At 35.7% G+C, this 18,924-nt stretch overlaps 1 protein-coding gene and 1 pseudogene across 1 annotated transcript; one reads left to right on the plus strand and one right to left on the minus strand.

Annotated features, from left to right (window-relative positions):
- Positions 1,439-2,446, minus strand: LOC105167742 (metalloendoproteinase 2-MMP-like). Its single transcript, XM_011087563.2, has one exon. The coding sequence runs from the start codon at positions 2,443-2,445 to the stop codon at positions 1,510-1,512; it is 936 nt and encodes a 311-aa protein (XP_011085865.2). The 5' UTR covers position 2,446; the 3' UTR covers positions 1,439-1,509.
- On the plus strand, positions 10,310-12,562 carry LOC105167743 (annotated as a pseudogene).

The raw sequence follows: 18,924 nt of genomic DNA on the forward strand, positions 1-18,924 counted from the left end.
AAACTATTAAATTTGTAATTACTTAATTATTTTATTAAGTTCAATTAAAAATTTTATATTTTTTATTAATTCTAATTAATAAATTATTTAAACTTATAATTACGAATATTAAAAAAAGATACACTCGAGTCGTGGATGCCGTGAATACCGTCTAGGAGCTTGAGTCGTGGATGCTATCTCCGACTCGACGTTTTATTTTAAAAAAAAAAATTGTGTCGAGCGATTGATTTTTTTTAAAAAAATTATGTCTGCCATGACTCGATATAAATATGTTACATCTTTTAAAAAAAATATTATTTTTATAATTTTTCTTTTTTATAATAAAAAAATAATTAAACCCGACTGCCGGAGTACTAACAATTATTTTACAAACCCTCAAGTTTAGAGGTTGTAAACCAGTGCCCAAGATCTCAAGTTGGATCACTAAACTTGAGCCAAAAAACAAAAAAAAAAAAAAAAAGAAAAGAAAACCGAAAACGATTATACATAAAAAAGATCACAAGAAGCCTTAGAAACTCAAGCATTAAACATAAATGAAATGGATCTAAGACATATGGTTTATGATACACTATAGCTAGGTCATGTTTACCAGAGGTTATTAGGTCGGATATCTTAATGAATTCAGCTAAATGATCTGAATCAGCTGGTGATCGAGACGTACATGTACATTTGAATTTTTGACTTATTGTAATCACCTCAACTTGGTGATGATTACAATCAACGAAAACCCGTCTACTTTTTTCAATTTTAAAAATAAAATTATGAGATTCATCTCTCGTACTAGAAATTGCTCAACAACTCGTAATTTATTGATCATGAGTTTGAGTAATTTCCAGGAGTTGAAAAACCAATATTGATCATTCTTTTGTAAATGTTTTGGGGAAAAGGTTGTTAATTTATTTTCAATCAAAATTAATAAGAAAAATTGTAATTTTAATCTCATAATTATAGAGGTGGTAATTTTAGTTGTTTGAAATTCAATTTGGCAATTCAGCTCTACAATTTAAAACAAAAAATGTAGTTGACAAAATCATCCCAAAATTAGAAAGTGGGCTGGAATTTGGTATGTGTCCTTCATTTAAACTCCTAAATTCTAGTTAGATTGTAAAATTTTTGTTAAATTTTATTCTTAATTTGTCAATTTTTAAAAAATTACAGAACTTAGTTAATTGCGAAATTAAATTCCAGTAGGACCTACCTCCTCATATATAATTACGATACTAAAACTACAAGTTTTCCCAATTAATAATCCATGTCAAGAAACTATAGTAAATATAATCATATACGATATTATATATGAATATTAAAGTTTGTTTTTATGATTTCTCATAAACAACATATCCATATTAGACCTTGTAATAAGAACAAAAAGGAAATTAAAGATAATCATAGTCCTTAGTCAGTAGAAGCTCCAACCTTTATTTTTTACTCCAACTAGCTACGGAGACTTTATTATCACACGTACGTAGATGTACTAGATAATTCAGCTATGCAACAGCGTGTTGATTTTCAGACATTATATAAAGCTTTGATTCCCTGAATATCATCTGCATGCAAATTCTTGGTCGCCCCACGCGAAATCGAAGGATACATGATTGCATCGGCAACTGAGCTATGCCCAAGCCCAAGAAGGTGCCCAATTTCATGCAGCGCAACCGTCTCCAAGTGGAATGCATTTCCCACGGGTGACATTGACCATGCCTCGTCTGAGTCGTAGTGAAACCTCCCATCGCTTGGAGCAAATGCATGGGCTATGGTCCCTCCCGGGCCGTCAAATGGGGATCCGTCTCCATGGTCGCGGCGGTGAAACCCTATTATCAAATCAGGCCTTTGATTGTTTTGGGCTCGTGAAAAAGTGAAATGAGTGGCAGAATCCCATTTCGCAAATGCACGGATGACGGGGTCTATGGTGGCCGTTGGGGTGTTGGGTGAGAACCCATAAGTCAGATGTGTTTTACTCCATCTCAAATTTCCGGGGAAGAAGCTATACTGAGATACTGTGTGGATGGAGTTTGTGCTCGAGTTTGAATTTTCCTTTTTGTTTGGCCTAGGGAGCATGGTGTTGGTACCGTGAACAATGTCACGGTTCCCACATCGAGGGATTACCATTTTTGCGATGGTTTCAGCATCCACCGCCCCGGTCGGATTAATGTTATAATAACGTTGGTACTCTTTTAGAGCAGATTCAAGGAGATCATCGAAATCGTTGTTGTTGGCATGTATTTGGTTGGGATAATCAAGATAACCAAATTGGTGGAGATAGTGTTTGAGGTGGTGGATGTCTTTAGTTTTGTTGCCCTTGTGACACCCTTCCAAGTGTTTGATGAAGTCAAAAGGCGAGGGTTTTTGGTCACTCGGCATCTGTCGCTTGGCATTGGCGACGGAAGAAAGGGTTACAAAAAGATGGAAGACCAAAGAGAAGCAGTGGAGGGGTTTGAGTGCCATCATGAAAAGCTGATTTGTGCTTGTGATGAAGGGCTAGTATGTGTATTTATAGGCATTCTTTCTATTTTTGATTGATTGACTTGAATTTATAATTAAGTATTCTCATTGGACTGTAAACAATTGGATCGATTTTGGCAAATGCAATTTTAATGTCTATGTATTGAGTAATTTTCGAGAAGTATATTTAGAAAATCAATATAAGTAATGTTTTTGGAACTTTTGTGAAGAAAAAAAAATAGAATTATGTGGTTAGGAGACACTAAATGGGAATTTTCATTGAAAATTAAGGACTTTTAGCTATTTTAATATTTTGTAAGAATTCAAATAATTGGTGGATTGATTTTTCATAATAATAATAATAAAATTAAATTATAATGAGCTCCCCTAAAATTTGACATAATTACGAATATCCACTTTTGTTTGGAATATTACAAATAACTTATGATATTGGATGAAATTATTAATTTTAAAAAAATAAAAAATTATAAACAAATTGGACAAGGTGGATGAAAAAATTTAAGAACTTGTCTACTAAATCCATCAAGAAAATTCAAAAAAATTTTAAAAGTTAGTAAAATTGTAATTTATAGTCTACAAGGACATTTTAGTTATACTATAAAAAATGATGCAAACCTAATGGAGATTAACTGATATGGCTAGTTATTAGACAATCGTTAAAATTCGGGAGTATTTATAATTTTTTAAATGATAAAAGAGTATTCGTAATTATACTTAATGTGTATAAAAATAAATTGACTCAAAAAATCCCAAGCGATCCAAAAAGAAGAAAGAAATGAGAGGCCCGTAAGATCTTAGGAGGCCCAAGAGGACCTGACAGGCGGCCTTGACGGGTGTCCTCCAAAAAATAGATTAGCAAAGGGAGGAAGCCTGGTACATTCTCCAACTCAAATCGTGATCAAAGCCCGCCAAAACATTCAGCTCAAAAACCCACACACATGGCAACCCACTCTCATTCTTGGCACCTCAGCAGCTCAGAGGTCAATAGCCACCTTTGAACCATATCAGCCATAGCAAGGAGGACATTCAACCTGTGACTCCTTGCAGACGAGGGAGGTTCCCCCAAAGCCATGGATTCCTTGGCAGCGAGAACTCCCTAGTAGTTAGGAGTCCTCGCTGATGAAGGACATCCCCCAACTTGGAGATAAGCATTCAAATGCACACTTACCAAAAGATAAAGAAAGATCATGGCTTATCCAAATGACCCTTATCCATTTCTCCCCGAGAATGAAGGAAACTTGCAAAATCGCATTGCAGGTGAACAGCCCCATGTAAATACAGGTTTACTCTTCTATACGGAGGATACCTTCCTGACACCTCTCTCACTCTTTTGAACATTCTCTAAGCACTCTACAAGCATATCATCAAGTGTTCTTACACTTTTTACCTACTTTATTTACCATATCTCTATTCTTAATTACACTCACTTGCTACTTTACTTTATTCAATCTCAAATCCAATACTAACTTGAGCGTCAGAGTACTAACTCCTTTTTTGTAGGTTTCATTTTAAGATTTACATTCGTTTTAACTGAAGCCTTGAACGATTGTCTAAATCTATTAAACCTGTATATTTTTTAAACGAATCAATTTCATGATAACTTGTAATTTATCCTAATAATAATATCACCAAATTCACTACTAGATTTTTATTTTCTTTGAAAGAAAAACGTTAAATTGACCATCAACCTCAAACTTGAAGTATAGTCAAGGGGAAAAGACACCCTCTATTTGGCAGATTGGACATTTTATTTTTTAATTTTTTTGCCGGTATTGGTTTTTCAATAACACCAAATTCAGTACTAGATTTTTATTTTTTATTTTTTTTTTAAAAAAAACGTTAAATTGACTATCAACCTCAAATTTACGTGTATAGTCAAGGCCAAAAGACTCTATTTTAACTAATGGCCGTTGCGCATACGTTGGGGCAAATTTTTTCTTAAACTTATACAACTATATAATATTAATATACGATACATTAAATGTTTCTTTTTAATAAATCATTTTGTTATTTTAAAAAAATAAAAAAAATAAATGTGACAGTTATTATGGATTCAATGAATGTATTTATAAAAGGCATTATGAAATTTACAGGAATAAAGAGTACAATACAATAAAGGGGAAATAGAAAGGTGACAGACGGGGAAACGAGAAAAAGAATTTACTTCACCAATTGTTAGAATTTTTTCTCGAAGAAATCATGCATTTTCTAAGATATTATTATTAAGGATCTCATCGAAAACTTACAGCAGCTTGTCAAACAAAAACTAAAAGAAAAAAAGCACAAGTATGACTGGCATAACATCTACGATTGGATTCAAAAAAGCATAGGCTTCTGGCAATTTGTCGAAGACAAAACTACTCGGATAAAGGGCAGAATTAATACAAATACAGATCAAACTAACGATATTAAGCATAACAGACGGCAGCAGTGGGGAATTTTCCGCAATGGGCGAAAGCCTGACGGAGCAATGCCGCGTGGAGGTAGAAGGCCCACGGGTCGTGAACTTCTTTTCCAAGCATCCTTTCTAGCCTAAAAGCGTTTCTTTTAGCAGTTTCAAAAGTATAAGTTGACTTCCCAAATACCTCAAAAATATTTTTTTGAAATCGAAAATTAAAAAGTGCCTTTTCGGAACTCTCACAAATACTTCCAAGGGTATTATTGATACAACGCAAAAATTGATATAATAGTATCCTAAATTAACTATCGTATGTGAGCGAAAAGTTCATTTTCTTTTATATTAATAATTTAGTATAGATAAACGATTTAAAAAAGAGGGAGTTGCGATTTTTAGGAGACGGCATGACCAAGACATGAAGCCTGCATGCGTCGGACGCAGTTCAAATCATTTCAAGGTGTATTTACCGTCGTTTTGGTCTTCCTCATGAACTATAAACGTGTTTCTACCGCAAAACTCGTTTTTGTTGGTTAGTAACTTTGTCTTTGGTTCAAGTCGTGTAATAAATATTTTTATATTTTTAGTATTTAATTGTTTGGTACGCATCTACTATAAAATTTCTTATTTTAATTTTAAATTAAACTGGTCAAGTTATTAATTACTTTTTCTGCTATTTCAATTAAAAACATAATTTTTTCAATTAAGAAATAATTTGATTTGTTATAATTAAGGCGAAAATTCCCCAAACTACATCAGGAACAATATATACTCCTATTTGTACTAATTAGATAATTTTAGAAACAATAATTAATATAAAACAAGACATATGTAATAATGATATATAATAATTTAAATACTTTTATTAATTAATTATTGCTAAGATTTAAAGTGTTACAGAACATATGTTACATGAGTGTACTCTAATATTAGGAATAAATTTACTTCATATATTTTTATTATGTATCTAATACTAGTTTAGTAGTCACGAATTTAGTAAAAAGTATGAAAATTATATCTAAATATTTTACATAATCTGATAGAGTTATGTATGTATTAAATAAAATATTATAAAAATAATTAAATAACATTTAATATTATGAATTGAAAATTTCGGCTCGAATCGATAATTTCGATTCGGTCATCATTTATTTTTAAATTTTTGGTTTTTCGGTTCGGTAACCGAACTGAAAAACCAAAATTAAATAAAATGTGTTTTTATACATATTAATATTATATGACTATTTATATTTATATATAATATATTAATATTATATTATTAATATATATTAATTATAGAATATATATAGAAATATAGATAAAATTGACTTGAGTTGACTAAGTGTGGAATAGACAATTGAGAACGAGAGAAGTGAGAAACAAACTAACAGAGAAAGAAGAAAAGAAAGAAAGAGTCTTTGGGCGACGACTGAGCGAGTGAGCGAAAGAAAGAAAAGATAGAAAGGACCAACGACGACGACGACGGGCAACCTCCTCTCTCGACCCGTACTCCTTTAGGTAGGCTTTGCTCTCTTACAAAGAAAAATAATATTAAAAAAGTTGACTTATAATTTTGCTTTGAATGTATTTGATGAAATGGCTAAGTTAAAAAATATGTGGATTCTTGCCTAAGTTGAAGGTGTTTGCCTGTTTGGTGAGGATTAACAACACATTGCTTTATAATGTTGCTAATTAGTAATTATATTGTTGGTTTCTGAAGTTGTTGTTAATTGTTGCTGTTAATGTTATTGTTAATCTTTTGTTGCTTTTAAATGTTAACGTTATTTTCCCTCTTTTGACTTTTGTTGTTGCTAATGTTATGTTTCCTCTTCAAATAGTTGTGGCCGAGTTAATCTTGCCTAAGTTGAAGCTGTTGAATTCTTGCTAGTTGGCAGTTGCTATATAGTGGCCAGTAACTATATAGTTGACATTATATAAGTTAGACAAGTAAAGTTATGAATGAATTGATATTTGATTGCCTGTGTAGAATTATAACTGATAACTAATGTTTGACGTTCTAAATTCTAATCACATTATTGCTTTTTATTTGTTATTTGTAGTGGATTCAATTTTGAAATGAAAAGGTAAACATTGGAGATGAAATGATATTGGAGGATGAACGGATTTCAGACACAACTCCATCACAAGAATCACAATCACAAAGGCTAAAGAGAAAAGAAACGTGTAAAAGATCAAGAGTCTGCCAAAGATTCTCCAAATTCATGTTGACTAGAACAGGGACACTAAAAAAGAAAAATTATTATTTCCATATATAATAAATTTGTACAATTTAAAAATTATAGTAAAATCAATTCTATCTATTAGGATTAGATAAAATCGATGAAAAAAAATTAAATTTTCAACACAATTAATCAATATTTTATATGCATTTACCCATTCGACCTTATGTGCAAAAATAATGATTAATAGCTGTTGTGCAATCATAATTAATTAGCATTAACAATTTTACTTTTAAATATGATAAATAAGATAAAAACAATTGATAACAAAAACAAAAACAATTGAGAATAAAAATGGAATCAATTTCTCTTATAAGTTTTATAATTTTTCACCATTTGGATGGTTTCCCAAAAAGCCCAAAGTTCTGCCTTGTTTGACGCGCATCCAATGGAAATACTCAAACCAGAAATAAAGTGTTTTTTTTGTAATTTTAGCAAAATACAAGGGGCATTTTGTACATTTTATCCAAAAAAAAAATAATTAGAAATATCAATTTGCCTACAAGTGCTTTACTCTGACTGTTCACAATCTATTTATTGCCTCTGCTTCAAAAAGTTATCTGGCTACCTAATTCCATTAATCACTACTATTTGATAATCAGCTTTCTTTTTTTTTTAGTTAGAGGGAATTAATTATAGAGAAAATTACGTTTACATTCTAATTATAATTGATTTATATAAATAATTTTTGTCTTTTGCCTAATTATAAAAATTATTGTTTATAGCAAAATACAGGAGTAGTTTATGTAATATTGTTGAAGTTTCTAAAAAATATGTGTAATTTTAAAAAAATAGTGATAATTTGTATAAATAATATCGATATTTTTTTTGGGTGTAAGTGTAACTTTTTGAAAGTTAGAGAGTGTTGCTCTAATTAATATAATTATAACCGCATAATCAATCACTGATAATTATAGTTACTTAATAATATTAAATAATTTATATTTATCAACAACCATTATTAAAAATAAATAAATATTTAATGCATTCATGAAATTTGAACGTACGACTTTATAATTACTGCTACTAAAAATAGAAAAACATTTGTACATTAATAATATTTGATCGCATAGTTTTATAATTTACAAAGCCTCAATTAATCCAATTTAAGCCTCGTTACATTTGGTAATCAGCTTCGATTATTATTTTCACATCACCTGAATAAAAATACAAGATCCTTGCAAAGTGTAGATACCTCGTAAAGCAAGATAAATAGTATGGGTATTACATTTATAAGATCCTTGCAAAGTGTCATAAGACCTAAAGGGGGAAAAATTACATAAGCTAGAATTACTAGTGATTGATAGTTGGGTTAATGTATTCTCCAAAATGCGAGTTACTCATCTTGAGCTCTCCAAATCGTATTATCGTAAATTATTGGTTGATGCATGGTCTATTGTGATGCAGAAGGCATCATCCTTCCGGATTTCAGAACATGTGGATAACACACCCGAGATTTTTTGAGGTTGTTCGTCGGAATTGGCAGTATCCAAGGAGTGGGAGTGGTATGGTTCGACTTCAGTAGAAATTGACTCGTTTGAAGCACTATATGAAAGAATAGAACAAGACAGTCTTTGGGAATGTGTTTGACAGGGTTGCAGTTGTGGAGCGAGATCTCAAGGAGGTTGATGAGACATATGATCTTGATCCTTGTGATCGCATGCTCGTGGAGCGGAATCAGTATTCGACAGCATTGGTTCGCGTTTTGGCCTAGGAGGAGGCTCTTTAGAAACAAAAGGCAGGCATTAAATGGGTTAAAGATTGGGAGCGGAACACGAAATATTTCCACTCTCTGGTGAAGAGGAGGAGGTTTCAGGGTACAATTTTTGGGATACAACATGAGGGGGAGGTTTTAACTGATCCAACAATAATTAGGAGATCGGCTGATAACTCTGCAATTATCATGATTTTATAGCGATTTAATCTTTCTTTTTAAGCCAAAATACTCCTAATTATGTGATTTTATTGCATATTCAGCAAAAAAGGAAGATTACAAGGAAATTTCTGCAGAATTGACAAAGTGTGCCCACGCTTAGTGGAGTAGTCAACTCGGGATAAGGATAAGCACGAGCGATTTCCGCAAGAGATAAAGGAATCAAGTGTTTAGATTTAGAAAGGATTCTTTAAAGCTTATCTCTTGTTATTTATTTACCTTTTTAGAGTTTATCACGTATCTATCCCCCTACTACGTCTAGATTCGTAGGAGACTTTTACTATAAATAGGGGGGGTCTCTTTATTTGAGGAGATTCGGTATTATTTAGAACTCAATAGAATTTTTGTTCATCTTTTCTCTTTTATTTTTATTTTACAGTCGGAATTAATGGAATTCCACTTTTTAGTGTGTTCTTCCATTAATATGTCCGGCTAAATTCCTTATTTCCTGGTTAAGGTATGGTGATTGCTTGATTCCCATTATGTTGTGAGATCTAATCTGCGTTATACACTTGTCAAACAAATATTCATGTTATTCTCTGGGCTTTAATTACAAACGTCTGATTTATGAAAGATTCGGCCGGTTGTTCATTATCAAGAAGGTTTGCTTAGCTAATTGGACTTTATAAATCCGTGTAATTGTTTATTTAGTTTAATACTTAGTGGCAACGTAGCATGATTAGTTATGTCACAGTATTTAATTATGTTATGGGGAATGCATGATCTAGTTTAAACGAATTGTCCTCATTAGAGTTTGTTGATTAGAATCAGGCCTTTCTAATTCTTAATGCTGTTAATAGATTAAATCTTGTGGACGTTCCCAAGGTTCTCTGTTAATTAGAGATCTAGCCAACGGTCGTACCTTGGCTAACGAAAAGGTAAGGAAAGGTGAGGTTGTTAGGTCGTACCAACGACCATAACTGGTTTATTTGTCCATACATGTGTTATTCTTGCATCAATGATCAACTCACAAGAATCAAGTATAATTCTAGCCTTAACCGGGAAATCTTTCTGTCATATCTCTATCAGGTATTTTTAATTATTTAGTTTTTGATCACTTCTATTTATCACAACCTTCCCCATTATTTTCCATTTTTCTAAAAGAAATTAACTTAAAACCAATCCCTGTGGATCGACCCTACTCCCACTTTCACAAGTGTAGTAGGAATTATTTTTGGTGACTTCGACACTCATCAAATTTTGGCGCCGTTGTTGGGGATTGGCGTTTTTAAGTATATTTCTCTATTTATTTTTTATTACTTGATTTTATCACCATTGATGCCAAGGTCTTCTCGTACAGGTAAATTGGTATACGACCCAGAAATCGAAAAGACTGCACGAAGACTTTGTCGGGAAATTAAGCAACAATCGGAAGGAACATCCGCTCCATACGAAGACGAAGAAGGCATAACTTTGGAGTTTGAGGAATCCCTAAGCGAACCCGAAGAAGAGATAATGGCTTTGATTCCTGAAAGATCGATCAATGACATGACGTCGCCCGATCTGAACCAGCAACCACTATGCATTGAGTACCCTGATTTAGAGATAGACTTTGAACTGAAATCTGGATTAATTCATTTACTTCCCACTTTCCGTTGCCTCGCAGGTGAAGATCCACATAAGCATCTAAAGGAATTCCATGTGGTATGCTCCGGAATGCGCCCACAAGGCATAAGCGAGGAACAAGTCAAATTGAGAGCCTTCCCCTTCTCTCTTGCCGACCAAGCGAAGGATTGGCTGTACTTTCTACCTTCAGGATCCATTACAAGATGGAATGATCTCAAGAGGCAGTTTCTTGAGAAATATTTCCCTGCCTCAAGAGCCACAACGATCCGGAAGGAGATCAGCGGGATTCGACAATTCGCGGGAGAAAGTCTTTTCGAATATTGGGAAAGATTCAATCGGTTAGTGGAAAGTTTCCCCCATCATCAAATCCCGAACCACTTGTTGATCCAGTATTTCTATGAAGGTCTATCAAATATGGATAGGAAACTAATAGATTGGGCAAGTGGCGGAGCATTGTTCGACAAAACCCCCACCGAAGCGCGTAAACTAATCTCGACTATGGCGTCTAACACGCAACAATTTGGGGTTAGACACGATGATCTACCTAGGAAAAGCAACGAGGTAAGTAATCTTGAAAAACGTTTAAATCAACTCACAACTGTTGTTGAAAAAGTTGTTGCAGATACTTATCAACAAGTCAAAACGTGTGGTATCTGCACTTTAACGGGGCACGCTACCGACATGTGCCCAACTCTTCAAGAATCAACTACCGAACATGCCGATGCCGTAGGAGGATTCGCCGGACAACAACAGAGAAGATATGATCCTTTCTCCAACACATACAATCCCGGATGGAGGGACCACCCGAATCTGAATTACGGCAACCAAGACTTTCTAAAACCCCAATACCGACCACCTCCACAGCCTAACCCCACGCCAAACACATATCTCGAAGACATGATGAAAGCACTAGTGACCAACACACAACAATTCCAACAACAGACACAACAATTCCAGCAATAGACCCAGGCGAACTTCCAACAATTCCAACAACAGACCCAGCAGTTCCAGCAACAGACTCAGGCGAGCATTCAAAATCTAGAATCTCAAATCAGTCAGCTGGCGTCGTCTGTTGGTAAGCTAGAGTCTCAAGGTAAGCTACCTTCTCAATCTGTCATTAACCCTAGACAAAATGTTAGTGCTATTACGCTTCGTAGTGGAAAAGAATTGCAGGAACATGTGAACGAAGATGACACCAAAAGTGGGCACGGTGTGAAAAGAAAGTCGGAAAAAGAAATTGAGATCCAACAAGAACAAACCAAACACGAAGTGGACCATCCGCAGCCTTTGGTAACTAGACCACCATTCCCAGAGAGATTCACCAAAGTGAAGAAGGAAGAGGAGGAAAAAGAGATCCTTGAAACGTTCCGCAAAGTGGAGGTAAAAATCCCGCTGCTCGATGCCATCAAGCAAATATCCCGATACGCTAAATTTCTCAAAGAATTGTGCACTAGCAAGGGTAAACTCAAGGGAAACGAACGGGTAAGTATGGGGGAGAACGTCTCCGCAATTCTCCAATGAAAAGTACCCCCAAAATGCAATGATCCAGGTACGTTTTCTATCTCTTGCAAAATTGGAAAAATTGGAATAGAAAAAGCAATGTGTGATTTAGGTGCCTCTATCAATATTATGCCTCTTACTATATATGAATCTTTGAATGTTGGCCCATTGAAAGAAACGGGGGTCATTCTTCAACTTGCCGATCGTTCTGTAGTTTACCCCGAAGGAGTTCTTGAGGATGTACTTGTGCAAGTTAATGAATTGGTTTTTTCTGCTGATTTTTATGTGCTTGATATGAGGGGGGATATTTCTCCCAATTCTACATTCATCTTACTAGGAAGACCATTCCTTAAAACCTCAAAAACCAAAATTGATGTTGATGCCGGAATTCTTTCTATGGAATTTGATAATGAGGTTATGAGTTTTAAAATTGATTTTCTCCCAATTCTACATTCATCTTACTAGGAAGACCATTCCTTAAAACCTCAAAAACCAAAATTGATGTTGATGCCGGAATTCTTTCTATGGAATTTGATAATGAGGTTATGAGTTTTAAAATTGATGGTGCCATAAAATATTCTAATGATGTGCATTCTGTTTTTCACATTGATTCTATTGATCCTTTATTGCAAAAAAATGCTATGTTCAATGATAGAGGAGCATTCAAGACAACAATTGCCAAAAGATCGAGTCAAAGAACTTACAAGAAAAAAGTCTTTCATGATAAAATAAGTTCAAGGAAGAAGTCATCCATGGACTGTCAAGTTCCCCTAAATCCACACCATCTCCAGGTGCATTACATAGAAGAAGTGGATTTAGAGTGTCCAACTTATTCAAGTTGAGGCACAACAATGTCTAGCCAAAGACATTAAAGAAAAGCGCTGCATGGGAGGCAACCCATGAATTTCTATCCCTTCTCTTTTTCGTTTCATTTTATTTTAGTTTTAGTGTTTTTATTCAAGCTTTGCGATGCGTGCCACGCTTAATGAAACATCCAAATCTGTTTGGACGCTCAAATTGGACAGATTTGAAGTTTCCACTAAGCGTGCCCACGCTGAGTCGATCCTTCAAAACTGTTTAACTCACTTCACCAAAACAGATTTGGAGTTTCCACTAAGCGTGCCACGCTTAGTCGCACTTCGTAGGCTGTTATTTCACTTCATTTATTATTATTATTATTATTTTTATTTATATTTATAAAAAATCAAAAATTCAAAAAATCAAAATGAAGAAGGAAATCAGTCAAAATCTTTCCACTTCTATTCATATATTTTACCAAGATTTTCTCTAACTTCATCTTTATCTTCATTAACTCTCTCTCTCACTTTTTCTCGCAGCAATTTCACCTACCACCAAGATCTCTCTCCCTCTCAATTCATATGAAGTTGCCGCCACCATCTGCCACCAGCCCAACCACGCCATGAACTCTTCGCGGCATGCACTCAGGAACGCTTCCTTAAACTCTCTCTCATTTTAATTTTTAATCCTTGAGTTGCATGTCAATGTCCACATTCAGGACAATGTGAATTTTAAGTGTGGGGGTGTGGTTCTTGAACTTATACATGATAATTTTTGTTGATATGATTGGCGGTAGATGAATTTTCTTTGTGCCTAGCGAAACTTTTTTTGCTTTTTCTTTTTCAAGTTGACTTGAAATGAGAAACTTTTTGGCAAAATTTTGGTGGAAAAACTTTGGCATGATAAAACCCTTTCAATTTTAGACGACTCTGGCTTGATAGTGCTATGTGCAAAAAGAATACATGTTTTTATGTTTGAGGATAGTTCATAAGTTGAAAACTTGTCTTCACTAAAATGACTTGAGTTAAAATCTTCTGATGTAGGATTAGTGGACTAAAACATACCTCGTGAGATTTTGAGCTTGATATGTCCATAAAAAATCTTCATTCTTTCTTGAGAGAATAACACTTCTATGACTTTGTCTTCCTAGAACTTGCCTTGAACCACATTGAGGCCACACAAATGCGCATTTATTTGGATATGATAAAGGCATTAGAAACCACTTTTGGCCTTCTTTAACCACCCAACACATTTTAACTTTAGAGAACCCCTTTGAGCCTTTCGACCTATTTTGTTGAATAACCCGTCATATACGAACCTATCCCGTCAGTTGTTTAAAATCTTGATTTTGATCCCTCTAAGAATTATTAGAGCATCAAGGGAAATGGGTTTATTTTCAAAAGAACAAGTTCTCAAGATGGGGATTAACCTTTGTGATTTACATGCTTAAAAGATGTATCCCAAAATGAGTGTGGGGGTTCCAAAATTATGTTATTCTTTACTTTGTGGGAACCGACATCAATTTTCTTGGTCTATGCCTATCACAAAAAATGGAGAGGAGAAAAAGAAAATAAAGAAAAAAAAAGAAAAAAAAAGGAAAGGAAAATCCAAGTGGCAAAAAGAGAAAAAGAGAAAAAAGAAAGCAATTTTCTTGCCACCAAAAAAAAAAAAAAGAAAAGAAAAAAAAAGAGAGAAGAAAAAATGTATGAAACTCTCCAAAAGGAATAAGAAAGGCATAGTTCAAAAAAATTGTCAAAAGATCTTGAAGGGAGATGAGTAAACTTTGAGAGCTTCGAATTATTCTTCACTCAAATTTTTTGGTGCTCTAATTAGTTTCTTGGAATTTAACCTCATTATCCTTTTATCCTACCCCAAACCAAAGCCCCATTACAACCAAAATTAAAGACCTCTTGATCCATATATGTGCATATTTCAAAAGTGGTGGAGTTGTGTGGTATAGGCAAGCCTATGGTGAAGCATTGTCGTAGTAAGTGTCGAGAGATACACTTGAGCCATACATACACTTGAGAGAATGGAAAGTGGAGAGAAAATAGTCCACTAGTTTTATGCGATTGATTTTGATAATGGTCATCACGTGAAAACTTGTTTGATACATGTTGAATTATCTCCTTCATAAAGTATGTCATTTACTTTGCACATGATTACAAACTGCCTTGAGTAGTTTAAAATTTGGGAGGAATTTTTGAATGCATCTTGATTTTGCTTGAGGACAAGCAAATGGCTAAGTGTGGGGGTAGTTGATAACTCTGCAATTATCATGATTTTATAGCGATTTAATCTCTCTTTTTAAGCTAAAATACTCCTAATTATGTGGTTTTATTCCATATTCAGCAAAAAAGGAAGATTACAAGGAAATTTCTACAGAATTGACAAAGTGTGCCCACGCTTAGTGGAGTAGTCAACTCGGGATAAGGATAAGCACGAGCGATTTCCGCAAGAGATCAAGAAATCAAGTGTTTAGATTTAGAAAGGATTCTTTAAAGCTTATCTCTTGTTATTTATTTACTTTTTTAGAGTTTATCACGTATCTATCCCCCCACTACGTCTAGATTCGTAGGAGACTTTTACTATAAATAGGGGGGATCTCTTCATTTGAGGAGATTCGGTATTATTTAGAACTCCATAGAATTCTTGTTCATCTTTTCTCTTTTATTTTTATTTTACAGTCGGAATTAATGGAATTCCACTTTTTAGTGTGTTCTTCCATTAATATGTCCGGCTAAATTCCTTATTTCTTGGTTAAGGTATGGTGATTGCTTGATTCCCATTATGTTGTGAGATCTAATCTGCGTTGTACACTTGTCAAACAAATATTCATGTTATTCTCTGGGCTTTAATTACAAACGTCTGATTTATGAATAATTTGGCCGGTTGTTCATTATCAAGAAGGTTTGCTTAGCTAATTGGACTTTATAAATTCGTGTAATTGTTTATTTAGTTCAATACTTAGTGGCAACGTAGCATGATTAGTTATGTCACAGTATTTAATTATGTTATGGGGAATGCATGATCTAGTTTAAACGAATTGTCCTCGTAGGAGTTTGTTGATTAGAATCAAGTCTTTCTAATTCTTAATGCTGTTAATAGATTAAATCTTGTGGACGTTCCCAAGGTTGTCTGTTAATTAGAGATCTAGCTAACGGTCGTACCTTGGCTAACGAAAAGGTAAGAAAAGGTGAGGTTGTTAGGTCGTACCAACGACCATAACTGGTTTATTTGTCCATACATGTGTTATTCTTGCATCAATGATCAACTCACAAGAATCAAGCATAATCCTAGCCTTAATCGGGAAATCTTTCTCTCATATCTCTATCAGGTATTTTTAATTATTTAGTTTTTTATCACTTCTATTTATCACAACCTTCCCCATTATTTTCCATTTTTCTAAAAGAAATTAACTTAAAACCAATTCCTGTGGATCGACCCTACTCCCACTTTCACAAGTGTAGTAGGAATTATTTTTGGTGACTTCGACACTCATCAGCGGCAGCCTCTTTCTTTGAGCAGCTTTTGTCAACAGAGTCAGTGGTTCCACTAGAGATGGATCGAAACTTTTTACAAGATGGCTTGTCAGATGAGGATAGGTGTTTCTTGTACGACATGCCGACGCAAGAAGAGGTTCGAGAGGCGATTTTCTACATTGAGCTAGAGGTGTTGCTGGGCCGAATAGATTTGGAGCGATTTTCTATCACACTTGTTGGGATCTCGTTTCCGCGGATGTTTTGTGCAGTGAATGAGTTTTTTCGTGGATAGCAATGCCAAAGAGTTTCACTGCTAGTTACATCTCTCTCATACCAAGTACTGCCAGCCCAGCTTCCTGGAGTGAGTACCGGTCGATAAGCTTGTGTCATGTTACGAATAAGATTTGCGTGAAACTGATGACCGTCAGGCTTGGGTGTGTCGGGCAAAGGTGTTATCCCCATCCCAAAGTGAATTTGTCTTGGGGCGATTGTTGAGCGATAATGTCCTTGTGGCACAAGAGTTTGTTCACTCACTAGAGTCTCGACGGTCTAAAGCAAATGTGATCTTGAAGTTTGATATGGCCAAGGCCTATGATTGGGTCAGTTGGGAGTTCCTTTATCGAGTTTTCCTACTGAAGGGCTTCCCATAATGCTGGATTGACTTGGTAGCTAATGCTGTCTCAAACTATTAGTTTTCGATCCTTGTGAACGGAGGGCATGCAGGGTTATTCCATTTGACACAAGGTCTACGGCAGGGGAATCCTCTATCTCCGACGCTATTTGTGCTTGCTGCTGATTACTTATCTCGGGGACTGAATAGGCTTTTTGCAGCACAACTGATGATGTATTACCAGACATCAGGCCGGGTTCGGGTGTCCCACCTAGCTTATGCCGATGATATGATGATTTTTACTAACATCTGCAGGCAACATATGGAGTTACTCCGTGATTTTCTACGGACATATGAATGGGTGTCGGGACAACTGATCACTAGTGCGAAGAGTTCTTTTCTTGTTGGCCAACAGGTGCCATCGTCACAGTTGCAGGGTCAGTTCCCGATTACGTGACATGCTCCATGGTTGGGCAATAACGAATCTCTCTCATGGAGGGAGGCTAACCTTGATTAGAACTGTGTTGCAGGCTATGCCCTTACATTTGCTTCAGGTGATTCATCCGCCTAAGTCTGTCTCGATAACCATTGAGCGCATATTCAATGGTTTCTTTTCGGGCTCGTATAATGGGCGCAAGCACATCCATTGGTCTTCATGGGACAAGGCGTGTTATCTAGTGGCAGAAGGTGGTTTGGGTATTTGGAGTTTGGCAGGTTATGTTCGAATTTTTTCCATGAAACTTTGGTGGTAGTTTAGGCTCAAACCATCCTTATGGTTGGAATTCTTGCATGTCAGCTACTGTAGGACACTTCCTACTCACTTGCCTCATAATTGGAATCATTCATCTGTTTGGCACCGTCTGTTTCGCATTAGAGATGTGGTGGAGCCTCTCATCTTCTAAACTTTGGGCCATGGGTTTGTATCTTTTTGGCATGATAATTGGTTTGATGAGAAACCTCTGGCCCAGCTCATGCACGGGGTACCCGACACTATGGAACTGGTACATTATTATTGGCATAATGGCGAATGGAATGTGCCAAGAATTTCAAAACAGTCTCGCCACAGATTGCACATGTTATTTGCTGAATTCCGATTGCAGTAGGTCAGAGGGACAAGATTGTGTGGACGGGGGCCAAAGAGAGGATGTTTTCGACAACATGGGCCTAGGAGGCTATTCGAGTGGCTTTTCCTCAGCGGTAGCTTTTTGCAGAAATGTGGCATTGCTCATTGTGGCCAATGATGTCAGTTTTCTTGTAGCTACTATTCCAGGAACAGATTATAGTGGATGTACATGTGAAGTAGAAGGCTTTAGCTTCCCGTCTAAATGTTAATTTTGCGAGGCAGAGGAGGCCATTCCGCATTTATTTGTTGAGGGATCGGTAGTGCGGGGTGTGTGGCAGCACTTTGCTGACATCTTTGGGCTTAGGCTCTGTGAATTGTGGGACCTTAATTTGTATGGTACTCTTCTGGTGCTACTCCACACCGTTTCACTCGAACTTGCATATTCGCACATTTCCATTTCTAATCCTATGGTTTACATAGATGCAGCAGAATGCTGCAAAGTATCGTGGGGTACAATTTACGGCCACTAGCATCATATTTGAGGTTCAGCGCCATCTCCGCAGACTGTATGCAGCACAAATCTTGACACGCACACTGTGGAAGGGTGATTTGTACCTAGTTTATGGGCTTTTTTTTCAGACCGGTGGTGCCTCGAGCCCTTAGTGTAGTGTGTTGGAGTACCCACTCTCCGGCTTGGTTCAAACTTAACTCAGATGGGTTTTCCCTTGGGAACCCCGGGCCAGCAGGAGCGACAAGCATTATCCATAATGCGGCTAGACAGGTGCGAGTCGCATACTAGTATGTTTTGGGCAAAACAACTAGTGTGATTGTAGAGCTCACTGTTGCCTGGCGCGGTTTGGAGTTTGCCCTAACA

The sequence above is a fragment of the Sesamum indicum genome, linkage group LG8 (genome assembly GCF_000512975.1).
Source record: "Sesamum indicum cultivar Zhongzhi No. 13 linkage group LG8, S_indicum_v1.0, whole genome shotgun sequence".
Classification (NCBI taxonomy): Eukaryota; Viridiplantae; Streptophyta; class Magnoliopsida; order Lamiales; family Pedaliaceae; genus Sesamum; species Sesamum indicum.